Source organism: Microtus oregoni, unplaced genomic scaffold (assembly GCF_018167655.1).
Source record: "Microtus oregoni isolate MIOR12 unplaced genomic scaffold, Mior012 000070F_ref0000104, whole genome shotgun sequence".
NCBI classification, from domain to species: Eukaryota; Metazoa; Chordata; class Mammalia; order Rodentia; family Cricetidae; genus Microtus; species Microtus oregoni.
This window is the reverse complement of record NW_024543977.1, coordinates 4,223,449-4,236,185: the sequence shown is the minus strand read 5'-3', so window position 1 is coordinate 4,236,185 and position 12,737 is coordinate 4,223,449. Positions and strand designations below refer to the sequence as shown.

The window sequence follows — 12,737 nt, the reverse complement described above, 5'->3', positions numbered from 1 at the left end:
AGGACCAGAAAGCAAATTACATCCAAGGAAAGTAACAAGATGAAGCAGCTCTTTCCCAAGTCAAGGAGACCCCCCTTCAGCTAAGGAGACCCCCCTTCAGCTAAGGAGACCTCCCCTCAGCTAAGGAGACCCTCCCTTCAACTAAGGAGACCTCCCCTCAGCTAAGGAGACCCCCCTTCAGCTAAGGAGACCCCCTTCAGCTAAGGAGACCCCCCTTCAGCTAAGGAGACCCCCCTTCAGCTAAGGAGACCCCCCTTCAGCTAAGGAGATCCCCTTCAGCTAAGGAGACCCTCCCTTCAGCTAAGGAGACCTCCCCTCAGCTAAGGAGACCCCCTTCAGCTAAGGAGACCTCCCCTCAGCTAAGGAGACCCCCTTCAGCTAAGGAGACCCCCCTTCAGCTAAGGAGACCCCCCTTCAGCTAAGGAGACCCCCCTTCAGCTAAGGAGATCCCCTTCAGCTAAGGAGACCCTCCCTTCAGCTAAGGAGACCTCCCCTCAGCTAAGGAGACCCCCTTCAGCTAAGGAGACCCTCCCTTCAGCTAAGGAGACCTCCCCTCAGCTAAGGAGACCCCCTTCAGCTAAGGAGACCCTCCCTTCAGCTAAGGAGACCTCCCCTCAGCTAAGGAGACCCCCTTCAGCTAAGGAGACCCCCTTCAGCTAAGGAGACCCCCCTTCAACTAAGGAGACCCCCCTCAGCTAAGGAGATCCCCTTCAGCTAAGGAGACCCTCCCTTAGCTAAGGAGACATCCCCTCAGCTAAGGAGACCCCCTTCAGCTAAGGAGACCCCCTTCAGCTAAGGAGACCTCCCCTCAGCTAAGGAGACCCCCTTCAGCTAAGGAGACCCCCTACGGCACAGTATGCTCTACACTAAAGGCCCAGGCGTATAAGCAAAGGAAGAGAAGCACGCACACACACCCACTCTTCAAATTCTCAACACTACAATTTATCTAGGGATTACCTTAATAAAACATCAGTGTCTAATGTATAAAAAAGTGTTTCACAGAATTTAACTCCACAATAAACCTGCACTTTATAGTAAACTGATCTTTTTTTCTAGACAGGGTTTCTCTGTAGCTTTTGGAGCCTGTCCTGGAACTAGCTCTTGTAGATCAGGCTGGCCTCGAACTCACAGAGATCCGCCCGCCTCTGCCTCCCGAGTGCTGGGATTAAAGGTGTGCGCCACCACCGCCCGGCAATCTTTTAAGTTATGTTTTTGCTTTTCTAAAAGCCACCGTGTCACTGTGAAGTCCAGTTTCTACACTGGCAACTTAGACAAAGTAAACTATACTTCTGTTGAACCAGCAAGGCAAAGGAGTACCACCAAGCCAGAGAACTGAGAGCTGCCTTGGCACTGTGGTAGGTACTGCCAGAGCAGGGTGGGAGAGCAGACTATGCCTAGAGAGCTAGCTTCTCCACAGTCAGATGCTGAAACTTGGGCCCATCTATGGCCAAGCCACAAAACACAGGATAAAATTATCACTACATCTCTTTCAGGCCATAATCACTGTAAGAGTGGACTCTAGGCCCAAGAGGAAGAGCAACACGTACCTCATGTCAGTGTCTGGTATTTACTGTCGATAAATGTGGTAGTTATTTTGAACAGTAATGTATATCCTGTGCCATTTTATGTTGGAAGTATGTGATCTGTTTATTTTGATTTTATAGGGGATTATTTTTAAGAGATTGCATGAATCTCAGTAGAAACTCTCAACTTTGAACTTTTAAACATTGTTGAGACTGTGATAGACAATATGGACTTTTGAAGTTGGACCAAATGCATTTTGCATTAATGATATTATTACAAGCTTATGAGGGCTGGGAAGTGTAATATGGTAGTTTGAATGTAATTGCCCCCATAATCTCAGAGGACATCATGGCATTATCAGGAGGTGTGTCCTTGTTGGAGAAGTGTGTCACTGTGGAGGCAGGTTTGAGGTCTTACATATGCTCAAGGCATTGCCTAACGTCTCAGACCACTTCCTGTTGCCTATAAGATGTAGAATTCTTGGCTACTTGTCCAGCACCATGTCTGCCTACACTCCACCATACTCCCTGCCACGATGATAGTGGGCTAAACCTCTAAAACAAAACGTCAATTAAATGTTTTCTTTTATAAGAGTTGCCATGGTCACAGTGTCTCTGCACAATAAAAACCCTAATTAGGACAAAAAGAAGTCTGCTTTACTGAGCAAGTCCTCGTTATTTTCAGAGGACCCCTAAGACTATAGTGTTTAGTTATGGTACAGCCATGTTAGCTCATGGATAAACAATCAATGACATTTATTAGAATTTAAGATCTGTCATTATGCAATAGACAACTGTTCTATTTTTATGGCCTACGAGACTGAATCAAATAGGAGCAGCACAGAGAACCATAGAAATACAAGACCTAAGCTGGAGATGATACCGAAAAGGGAAATTGGAAAGCAGAATAAGAAGAACGTGCCAGAATTAGTCATCCAGAGTACAGCCAGACGGAGCAGTGGGGGGAAGACAGGAGGAGAGGAGAGCAGGGAGCACAACTATGGCTGAATCAACCTGCCCAGAGGACCTTAAAGAAAACTACCAAGTATTTTAACAGTGGCCAAATAAAGCCTGAAAAATGCATATTAGTCTTCTCCAAATGTACGTGGGGACATGGCTTAGATTTACCCTAAGCTTCATCCAATCAGAGCTCCTGTACCATTCCTGCTGAAATTTACCACGTGGTCCACACAATTCGAAGGAACTGACTTAAAACATTACTCTTTTCCACAGGGTTAAGTGTCTACATACCTACCTGTCTTGGATACACCTTTCTCTGACTGTAAACCTAACAAAGTCCCTATTCGTAATCCATATTCCACTGAGAAATAATAGAAATTACTCCTTAATAAAACCCATTAGTATAATATACACTAAAAATAAATTATTGGGGTAAAGACAGCCCAGTGAAGAGCACTGGTTGCTCTTCCAGGCCTAAAAGCCACAACCAAAGGGATCTGATGCCCTTCTGGCCCCAGGACACCAGGCATGCAAATGCCTCAGAGGCACACAGGAAAAACACCCACATACATGAAAATAACCTTAAAATGAGTTATGAATGCAGGCATACTGTTAAGTGGTCAAGACTCTACAGCACTCACCTATATAGGCAGTCCATGTAGTCAGCACCTGTGCTGTACTCTTCCCAGTACCTATGATACATAACAAGCACTTGTTCTTCAGACTCCAGAACTCTCTAAACAGAAAAAACATTTTTGCTTTCAAAGTACTAATCATTTTCATCACAATGAAATTACAGAAGGTATGGAATCAAACTTCTAAAGATAGCATAAATCAAGCATTATCATCCACATTATAAATTACATTTTAACTATCTTTACTACAAATGAAACTGGGGGGGGGGGGAATGTGAGCCTTAGAATAAGAAAAAATTACTATCAAAGATTTCTTCAAAATAAAAGGAAAAATGATCATAGCTAAGTTTGTTTTTGTTTTTTTTGGGGGGGGGTGGGTTTTTGTTTTTGTTTTGTTTTTGAGACAGGTTTTCTCTGTAGCTTTGAGGCCTGTCCTGGAACTAGCTCTTGTAGATCAGGCTGGCCTTGAACTCAGAGATTGACAAGTGCAGCAGCTGCTGCTGCTGCCTCTGCCACCACCACCTGGCTTAGATTTTTCTATTTGAGATAGATGACATGAGCTAAGATTGTAGATCAGTAGTAGCATGCTCACCTAGCATGAGCAAAGTTCTGTGTTCAATCTGTAGCACCATAAAAATAATAGAAAACAATCCTACTATATTCATGGATTTCTGCATAAAAGTTATTTTAAAATTGTTTGAGACAGGACCACTTACAGCTTAAGCTGGCCTGTAACCTGCAATGCTCTCCTAAGCTGGGGTTACAGGTGTGCAATAATACAACCAGTGTGAGCACTGCTGGGAAACAAACCTAGTTTTCTTGTTAGATAAGCAGTCTACTACCTGAGCTAGGTCAGTCTTCAACTCTTCTTTACGATAATGTGGCTTTGTAGGCTAGGCTGGACCACAACACTCTGTAGCCTAGGATCACCTTGTACTCACAGAAACCCTTCTATTTCATCTCGGATAACATGATACCTTGTCTCAAAAAACAACAAAAAACAACCAATCACAGCCTAACTTAATAAATTCCAACATTAATAAATATCTTACATGGTTATGAATTATCTATAGCCAAGCTCACTAGCTTATAATAGTCAAACTTTGACCCAATGCAACATATTAAACATTGAACAAATTTTAAAGAACTTGCTATCAAAACTACTGCCATGATAAATGCACACACTAAAGAATACATGCAATGATGCAATGGATAATAAACACGTGTTAAAAGTAGTATATTTCTTCCACGTGTCTTAAGAGACATATTAATTGTTCAGCTCTCTGGATCAACAGAGTATCCATTATCAAGGGAGAGGCTGTGTTGTTTGACATGAAGTAAGACCTGTTGGTCGCCCAACTTCTAATTAAGACAGATGGCAAATTCCAGTTTCAGTTGCAGCTGATCTCCAGCTCCAAAGGTCTACAGAGACCATTCAGGGGTCATAGAAGTTCATTGTAAATTGGTGAGATTTGAGATTAGGTAGCAGATATAAATAACCCCTGAAATACCAAACTGATTTCCCCTGTTAACCAAATAACACTGCTGTTTAAGAAATTTAGGTCAGCTTGGGCAGTGCTGGCGCACGCCTTTAATCCCAGCACCTGGGATGCAGAGACAGACAAATCTCTCCGAGTTCGAGAATAGCCTGGTCTACAGAGCTCTAGTTTCAGGATAGCCGACACAGAGAAACCCTGTCTCGAAAAACAAACAAACAAATAAAAAAATACCACCCTAATTTGATGGCTGTCTTCCTCTGGAAATCAGTGAGCTAGTCAAAGAACCGCAGCTGTAAGCACAGGCATATCACAACTGTATCGTCCCTTACCTTGTGCAAATGCCGAACATGATTTTCCAAAAAAATCTTTGTTTCTGCATAAAGTCTTTCTCCAAGTGGTTCAGGATAGGCCACGCATAAAGCATAGATATCTCTAGATTGATTATTAAGGTTCTCATAGTCAAAACATGATACTTAAAAGAAGAAACATCAGCCGGGCGATGGTGGCGCACGCCTTTAATCCAGCACTCAGGAGGCAGAGGCAGGCGGATCTCTGTGAGTTCGAGACCAGAATGGTCTACAGAGCTAGTTCCAGGACAGGCTCCAAAGCCACAGAGAAACCCTGTCTCGAAAAACCAAAAAAAAAAAAAAAAGAAGAAGAAACATCAGCCTGGGTGCTGTGGTACCCTGTAATCCTGAACTGCTACGTCTACCTCTCTATTGCTGGGAATACAGGTGTACACCATCCAAGACCAAAGATGCAGATACAAACTGAAAACATAGGGCTATTAGGGTGGATTCATGCTTATGTACTTTAAATACAAAGAACAGGAAATATGACGACACAGAAAAAGCTAGAGAGATGTTCGCTGCTGTCAGAGGGCCTGAGTTTGGTACCTACACCCAATGACAGCTCACAGCTGTCTATTAACTCAGCTGCAGTCATCCTTTTTTGGACATGAAGCATGCTATGTGCCACAACCACACAGGCAAAGTAAAATCACCAATACACTTGTGTTATCTGTAGTATATAATAAACTTATAAACTAAATTACCTGATTAAAAAGACACAGTATGGGAGGGGGCAGAAGCAATGGCTTAGCTTTTTACCCTGTTCTATGTTCCTTGAAAATAGCTATTAAATCTTATTACTAGAAGCACTGACACCAGATTTTTGCTGTTGTTAAATCTAAGATAACAGCACTTGCAAGGTCCATGTGAGTGTGAAAACAGTGTGGGCTGGAGTGAGACCCTTTCTGCTTTTAGGTTTGTCTGCTACACTCCCAAAGACCACAGTAGTGCCAGAAACACACACTCAGGGTTTGTGTTCGGAATGTGTTGGATAGAAGGTTGTGAAATTAATATAAACATACCCTAGAACAGTTACACCTAAGACTTTAAACCTGTTTTCATTTAACAAGCTTTGATTTGGTGTTTCTTGTGGCTTCTATTAAAGGATACGAGAAGCGGTCATTCCATGTTGCTCTTTCAACATATTCCAGCATAACAACAGCTTTGATTGTAGTTAGGAGTTTGTTCCATGTCTCATCAAAATCCACTACTCTTGGTTTTAAAGACATTGTGCAACTTTAGTGTTGAAACCTGTTAATTAAAAACAACAACCATGTTAGCAGGAATCCCACAAGATGGTTATGTTTTTAAAATGCCACTTAATTTGGTCTGGGGATCTATTTCAGAGGCTAAGAACACGTAGTACTCGTGGAGGACTAGAGTTGGGTCTCCAGCACCCATGACAGGTAGCTCACTTCCTGCAACTCCAGTTCCAGGAGGATCCCATGCCTCTGGCACCCTCAGGCACCTGCATATATATACATACTCAGACACATACACATAATTAAAAATAATAAAAATAAATATTTAAAGTATCACATAATTGAATCACATGATAGGTAAAAGGAGTAGAAATACAAACGAACTCAGGAACACAATAAACGCTAGCCACCACCATTTCATAATCAAATTGTTTATGAACAGTATGTGCTTTGAAAGACTGATAAGCTTTGCCAGGCTGTGGTGGCACATGCCTTTAATCCCAGCACTCGGGAGGCGGAGGCAGGCAGATCTCTGTGAGTTCGAGACCAGCCTGGTCTACAAGAGCTAGTTCCAGGACAGGCTCCAAAGCTACAGAGAAACCCTGTCTCAGGAAAAAAAAAAAAAAAAAAAAAAGATTGAATTAGTATACTGCAGAAGAAATTAGTTAAACAAGACTCTCATAAAAAAATATGCAAAGACATTGAAGAAAGACTTTGACCGCAAATCCTGCTGCCTGTAATCTTCACCTGGAGAATGATTTATATATAAGAGAATATAAAATATCAAGAAGTGAAAGGGTTTATCTTCCTAGAAATATACTTTAGAAAAAGATTATTTACATTTATATAAATAAACAGGAGGAGCTAAAGAGATGGTTCAGCAGTTAAGAGTTCTGGCTCCTCTTGCCAGGACTCACAAGGCTGTTCATAACCATATCTAACTCTGATTCAAAGGGATGTTACGCCCTCTTCTGGTATCCATGTGCAGCTCGCATGCATGTGGTATGCATACATATTCAAAGGCAACACATAATAAAGACTGTAAAGACAATACACAAGCAAGGAAGAGTTTTAGAGTGAAACACGTAAAGCTCACATGACTTAGAAATGCCAGGTTTGCCCAAGAGAAAGCTTGAATAGATTCTCAGGTTGCACAGCAAAAGTACTAGAAGAAGTATGGTTTCAGCATATGGGATCAAGTGAGGCCAGAAGATGCTCTACGCCTGGCAGACAGCACTTATAAGTTGCTTGCAATGTTACAGAAAACTGGCATAAGCAAAAAAAAAAAAAAAAAAGCCCAGTATGGTGTGCAACACACCAGTAATTCCAACCTGAGTTTGATAACTAGGACCCAGAAATCAATGCTCACAGGCTGATCTCTGATCTCCTCACATCTACACACACAAACTTGAGAAAGCAAGCTTGACTGGACACAAGCTTGACTCAAGCCCACATTGCCTTAGTCTGTTTGCTGGAATTCTAGACATAAACTACATTTCTTTCGTCCTACCAATAAACCAAAGAGATAGATCCCATTGCGCTTGCCATTTTCTGGATGAGAGTCATAGGAACACTGAGAAACACCAGGTGGCATCAGGAGACAACGCCTGGGTCAGGTCCTTTCTTTCAGCTCTTAAATAGCTTCACTCCCATTTTTAGAGAATACCTACCCTTCCCAATTCATCATTTTGGGTTCTGTGGATGCATTGTAAAAATCTAAGCTGTGGGCTGGTCTACAGAGTTCAGTGGTAGTGTGCTTGCTACCATGATTAAGGCACCAACATGATGATGACAAAATTAGGAATCCAAAATTCTTAACATTAGAATTCAGATCTAGACCCTGAGAGTAGCAGCACTCAGATGTGCATACTCCTAAACACACAGTTGCAGTGTTTTGCTTTTAAGAACCTCAGATCTTGCTCTTATCAGAGATAACCTAAGCAAAAAGTTGACCGACTCACTAGACTATGTCTAGTCATGCCCTGACATAGCCCACTACAGGAAGCAGTTTAGACTCCTTTACAACATGATACTCCAAGCTTCCATGAAAAGGCTCCAGATAAGGCAGCTTCCTCTGGCAGGAGCTGTGTCTTGACAGTCACTTCTCTGCTTAGAGGTCACTGACTGACTCACTAACCTGGCTTATAAATCCTGCCTTGATCCTTCCTGATTCTCTACCTAAAATAACTCCCCTCCACACATATTCCCTAAACTCCTATGAAATACCACCTGGATCCATGTCCAACTGCCTTTAAGAAACCTTTAGTCCAGACTCACATTTGAGTGTCCCACTTCCCTTCACCACCTTTCTTCTAGCCTGTTTAAGCCACATGAAAATGCTTTTAAAAAAAATTCCCAACTCTGCTTCATAAAAACAACAAAACTTTCTTGGTGAGGGCGATATAGCCAAGCATGTAAACTATTCTTTTTTTTTTAATATTTATTTATTTATTTATTTATTATGTATACAATATTCTGTGTGTATGCGTGCAGGCCAGAAGAGGGCACCAGACCATGTGGTTGCTGGGAATTGAACTCAGGACCTTTGGAAGAGCAGGCTCTTAACCTCTGAGCCATCTCTCCAGCCCCCATGTAAACTATTCTTAATGTGCAGTTTTAATGGCAGCAGTCTGCACTCATCTTTACAGAACGGAGAACCGAGACCAGCGCTGACCATGGGGAGTAGTGATACAGTGATAAGCCATGCTCGGAGGGAAACCGTTCTAGCTTAGGTGAGACAACCACCTGCATTTTCACCAACCTAGTGAAACACCGAACATTAAACCAACAGAGAACATGAAAATAGTGTCAGATGGTTTATCCTCTAAAAACCTCAAAGAACACCTTTTTGAGTTGCTTCATTTTCTCGAAATCCTTTAACATTCAAATTCAAGGAAAATTTACAATAAGATGGAACACAGGGCAAAGAAACAAATCAAAATCACAACCACAATACTATTTCCCGCCTTCCAAGCTACTGAAAGGCTCATTTAAACATGGGCTGTGTACTTTCCTAGCATGTGACAAGGCCCTGGGCTCAATCTCCAAAGACACAACCCAGAATACATACTGTTCGACAGTGTGACCCTCATAAGGCATACTCACACAAACTAAGAAGGCTATGATGTCACAGGGCAATATACTCTCCAAGACACCACCCTGGCTGAAACAGTTTAAATACACGTTTGTGTGAATTCTCCATTCTTGTTCTAATATGGGACACAATACACTTCCCATTCTCAACCAGATTGTGTCCTACTGAATGCCCTCAGAAATTCAGTTTTTTAGCTTTCTTTTGATTTTATTCTTGAATTGGTGAGGTGGGATTTTTGTTTCTTTTAACCCATAACCCAAGCCCCATGAACACCATGGGCCCTAAACACCCTCCAGATCCAGATATGGTGGCACATGCCTGTATGTAATCCCAGTACTTGGGAAGCTAGACAGTCTAGGCTACATGATGAGTTTCAAACCATCCTTAGTCACAGTGTGAGAAGTCACGGCTACAAATATTTCCAAATTATTAAGTCAGATGTGATAGCCTGCCTGTGGCACATCTCTAATCCCATCACCGAGGAGGTGAAAGAGCAGTGATTTCTAAGCCAGTCTTGGTCACATACACGACCCCCAAAAAGAAAAAAAAAATAGGAAAGAAAAAAAAGCTACAAAGATATTTAATTATTTCTAAAAGTCAACCCTAACATAAATATGAAATTTTATATTATATTTTATCACACTGCTATATTAAATTTCCATTTATAGCACTATTTAAATATGCACGATGAATTAATATACCAAAGTAGGTCACGGCCAAGTGGTGGTGGCACACACCTTTAATCCTAGCGCTCAGGAGGCAGAGGCGGGTGGATCTGAGTTAAGGCCAGTTTGGTCTACAGAGTGAGTTTCAGAACAGCCAGGGCTACACAGAGAAACATTATCTTGAGAAACCAAAACCAAACAAAAATGCTAAGTCACTGTTTTAGTGAAAATATAATTTAATAAAGTTTTTCATTATGGACTATGTAATTCTTACCAACCATGTTTAAGGCACCTACTAGGGTCAGGTGGGAAAGAGTCCATTAGCACATCACATAGCAGACAGTTCTGAAACTGTCTCCCTTGTCCTCCTTGTCCTCCAGTGTTGTAGTTAATGGTTGAGAACACTTGCTGGGCTTGTAGGACCCATTTTCAGCGCATTCTGTAGACCAGGCTGGGCTCAAACTCAGAAATGAGCTAAGTGGTAGCTGTATAAGTAATACTATCAACAGACTGCTGGTTCCACCTAGCTGCTCCTGCATTTTCTCCACTTAACAGTATAAAAATAATGAAAAAAGCAGTATTTACAAGTACACAATTGTATTGTTCAAAGATGAGGTGGTGTTTTCTACTGTTCTCTGCTGCTGGGCAGTCGTGGTGCATGCCTTTAATCCCAGTGTAAAGTACAGGCCCATTCACAGATATGGCCTTAACAAGTACTCTCCACCACATACACAGTTTTAAAAAAGTGTAGTGATATTACATTTGTATTTTAATAAATAAAGCTTGCCTGAAGATCAGAGAGTAAAACAGCCATCCCTGTCAGTCTTACAGACAGGCAGTGTTGACACACCTTTCATCCCAGTAACCACGTTAGTTTGGTGTCAAAAAAGGCAGTAGTAGTGCACACATTTAATCCCAGCCTCGAGAGGAGTATATAATGGGAGGAGACAGCTCTCAGACACAGTCTCTTAGATTCCTGGAGCCCATTTTGGACTGAGGTAGAGATAAGAGCCAGTGGCTGGCTGTTTTGCCTTTCAGGCCTTCAGGTGGAACCCAATTATCTGTTTCTGGATTTTTATTACAAAAAAAGCTTCTGTTAAAACAAAGATTTTACTGAGTTAATATTCTTACTAAATATTCAGTGTAGTTGACTTCCAAAGAATGCTGGAGATGTTGCAAAAACTTAAGGTTAGAGCACAAAGAGAGATAAAGCATGATAAACTGTCACCGTGTTCTAAGAAAACTTCTGACATACCTTAATGAGGCTATGATTCAAGGACTAACAATGGTTAACACTAAATGTTCAAGTCTATAAAAGAAAAACCTTGCCGGGCGGTGGTGGCAAACGCCTTTAATCCTAGCACCCAGGAGGGAGAAGCACACAGATCTCTGTGAGTTCGAGGCCAGCCTGGTTTACAAGAGCTAGTTCCAGGACAGGCTCCAAAGCTATAGAAAAACCCTGTCTTGAAAAACAAAACAAAAGAAAAAAAAAAAAGAAAAGAAAAACCTTTAATTAACTAAAACCTTCAAATTGGAAATTAACACCTGAACACTTGAACATTTTAAGCACACAACACATTTAGTAACTTTCTCTTCTTTCTGGTGTTTGCTGGGATTAAAGGCCTGCGCCACCACCAGGCTACATCTGTCTTATCTTCTATAGTCACTGCTGTCTAATGCTTTAAAATCTACTATCAAACGTAGGGTTTCCTGACCTAGAGACTCTTTAATCTCCTGCATAAAACAAAAAAAGGCAAAGATAACAGCAGAAACAACAAAAAGTCCGTTCGGACTGAGGAGTTTTTTTTAGTCAAGGACTACCTTGAGATGGGATGAAGCTTAGTTGGTAATAGTGCTGTTCTAATCTGGAGTGGCAGCGCTCAGGAGACTGAGCTTGAGGCCGGCTTAAGCTACATGCCTGGGGAAGAAAGAGTGGAGATCCAGCAGTCTCAAAAGCTAGATCAGTTCTTTACAGAAATATCTAAGATAGCTAACTGAAAAAAAATAAAGAGCAAAAGTAATACAGAGAAGAGTCTCGATTAATTCTTCAAAATTGTAAAACTTTGCAAGCATCTAGCTGCACACACCTGAAATCTAGCCACTATAGAGGCTGCGGCAGGAAGATGAGAGTCAGGTTAAGCAAGTGTGAATCTGGGCTAGACTAGGTATAACACAATTTTTTGTGGTTTTAGAGACAAGGTTTATTTGTAGTTTTAGAGCCTGTCCTGGAACTAGCTCTTGTAGACCAGGCTAGCCTCAAACTCAGAGATCCGCCTGACTCTGCCTCTCGACTGCTGGGACTAAAGGTATGCGCCACCACTGCTGGGCTTAACACAAATTCTAAGAGTGAAAGTTGAAGGTTTAGAGAAGCAAAGCACCAGCCACGAGAGTTCTTACTTCTACCAACGCTCAGACCGAAGGGAGACCCTGTCCTCAGACTGTACTGCTCCGGTCTCCTCTCACCTTATATTCCTGCCTCCACCCATCCAGTGCTGAAATTAAAGACATGGAGCCCAAGTTCTGTGATCCCAGGCTGATTTCAGGTGGCCCAGGCATGGAGCCCAAGTGCTGGGATCACCTTTGTGTGATCCCAGGTTCTGTGATCCCACACTGATTTCAGGTGGCCCAGGGTGGCCTTGAACTCACAGAGAGTTCTCCTGAGCTCCTTTCTCCTGAGCTCTGGGGTTAAAGGTGTATGCCACCACTCTTTAATTTCAGGCAAGCTTTATTTGTTAAAATACAAACAAAATATCCCTACTTCTAGGTTGTTCAGCAAGACCAGATCTCAAAATAAAATAAATAAATCTTA

General features: G+C 41.9%; 1 protein-coding gene across 2 annotated transcripts in view; it reads right to left on the bottom strand.

Annotated features, from left to right (window-relative positions):
* Positions 1–12,737, bottom strand: part of Cul2 (cullin 2) — a 38,943-nt gene that overhangs the window by 21,522 nt on the left and 4,684 nt on the right. For both annotated transcript variants that reach the window (XM_041641609.1, XM_041641608.1), the window contains exons 2-4: positions 6,078–6,218; positions 4,947–5,049; positions 3,125–3,219 (exon numbers count right to left, since the gene is read on the bottom strand). In XM_041641609.1, the coding sequence (XP_041497543.1) occupies positions 3,125–3,219; positions 4,947–5,049; positions 6,078–6,196 (317 nt within the window). In that variant the 5' untranslated portion in view covers positions 6,197–6,218. The remainder of the gene's footprint in view (positions 1–3,124; positions 3,220–4,946; positions 5,050–6,077; positions 6,219–12,737) is intronic.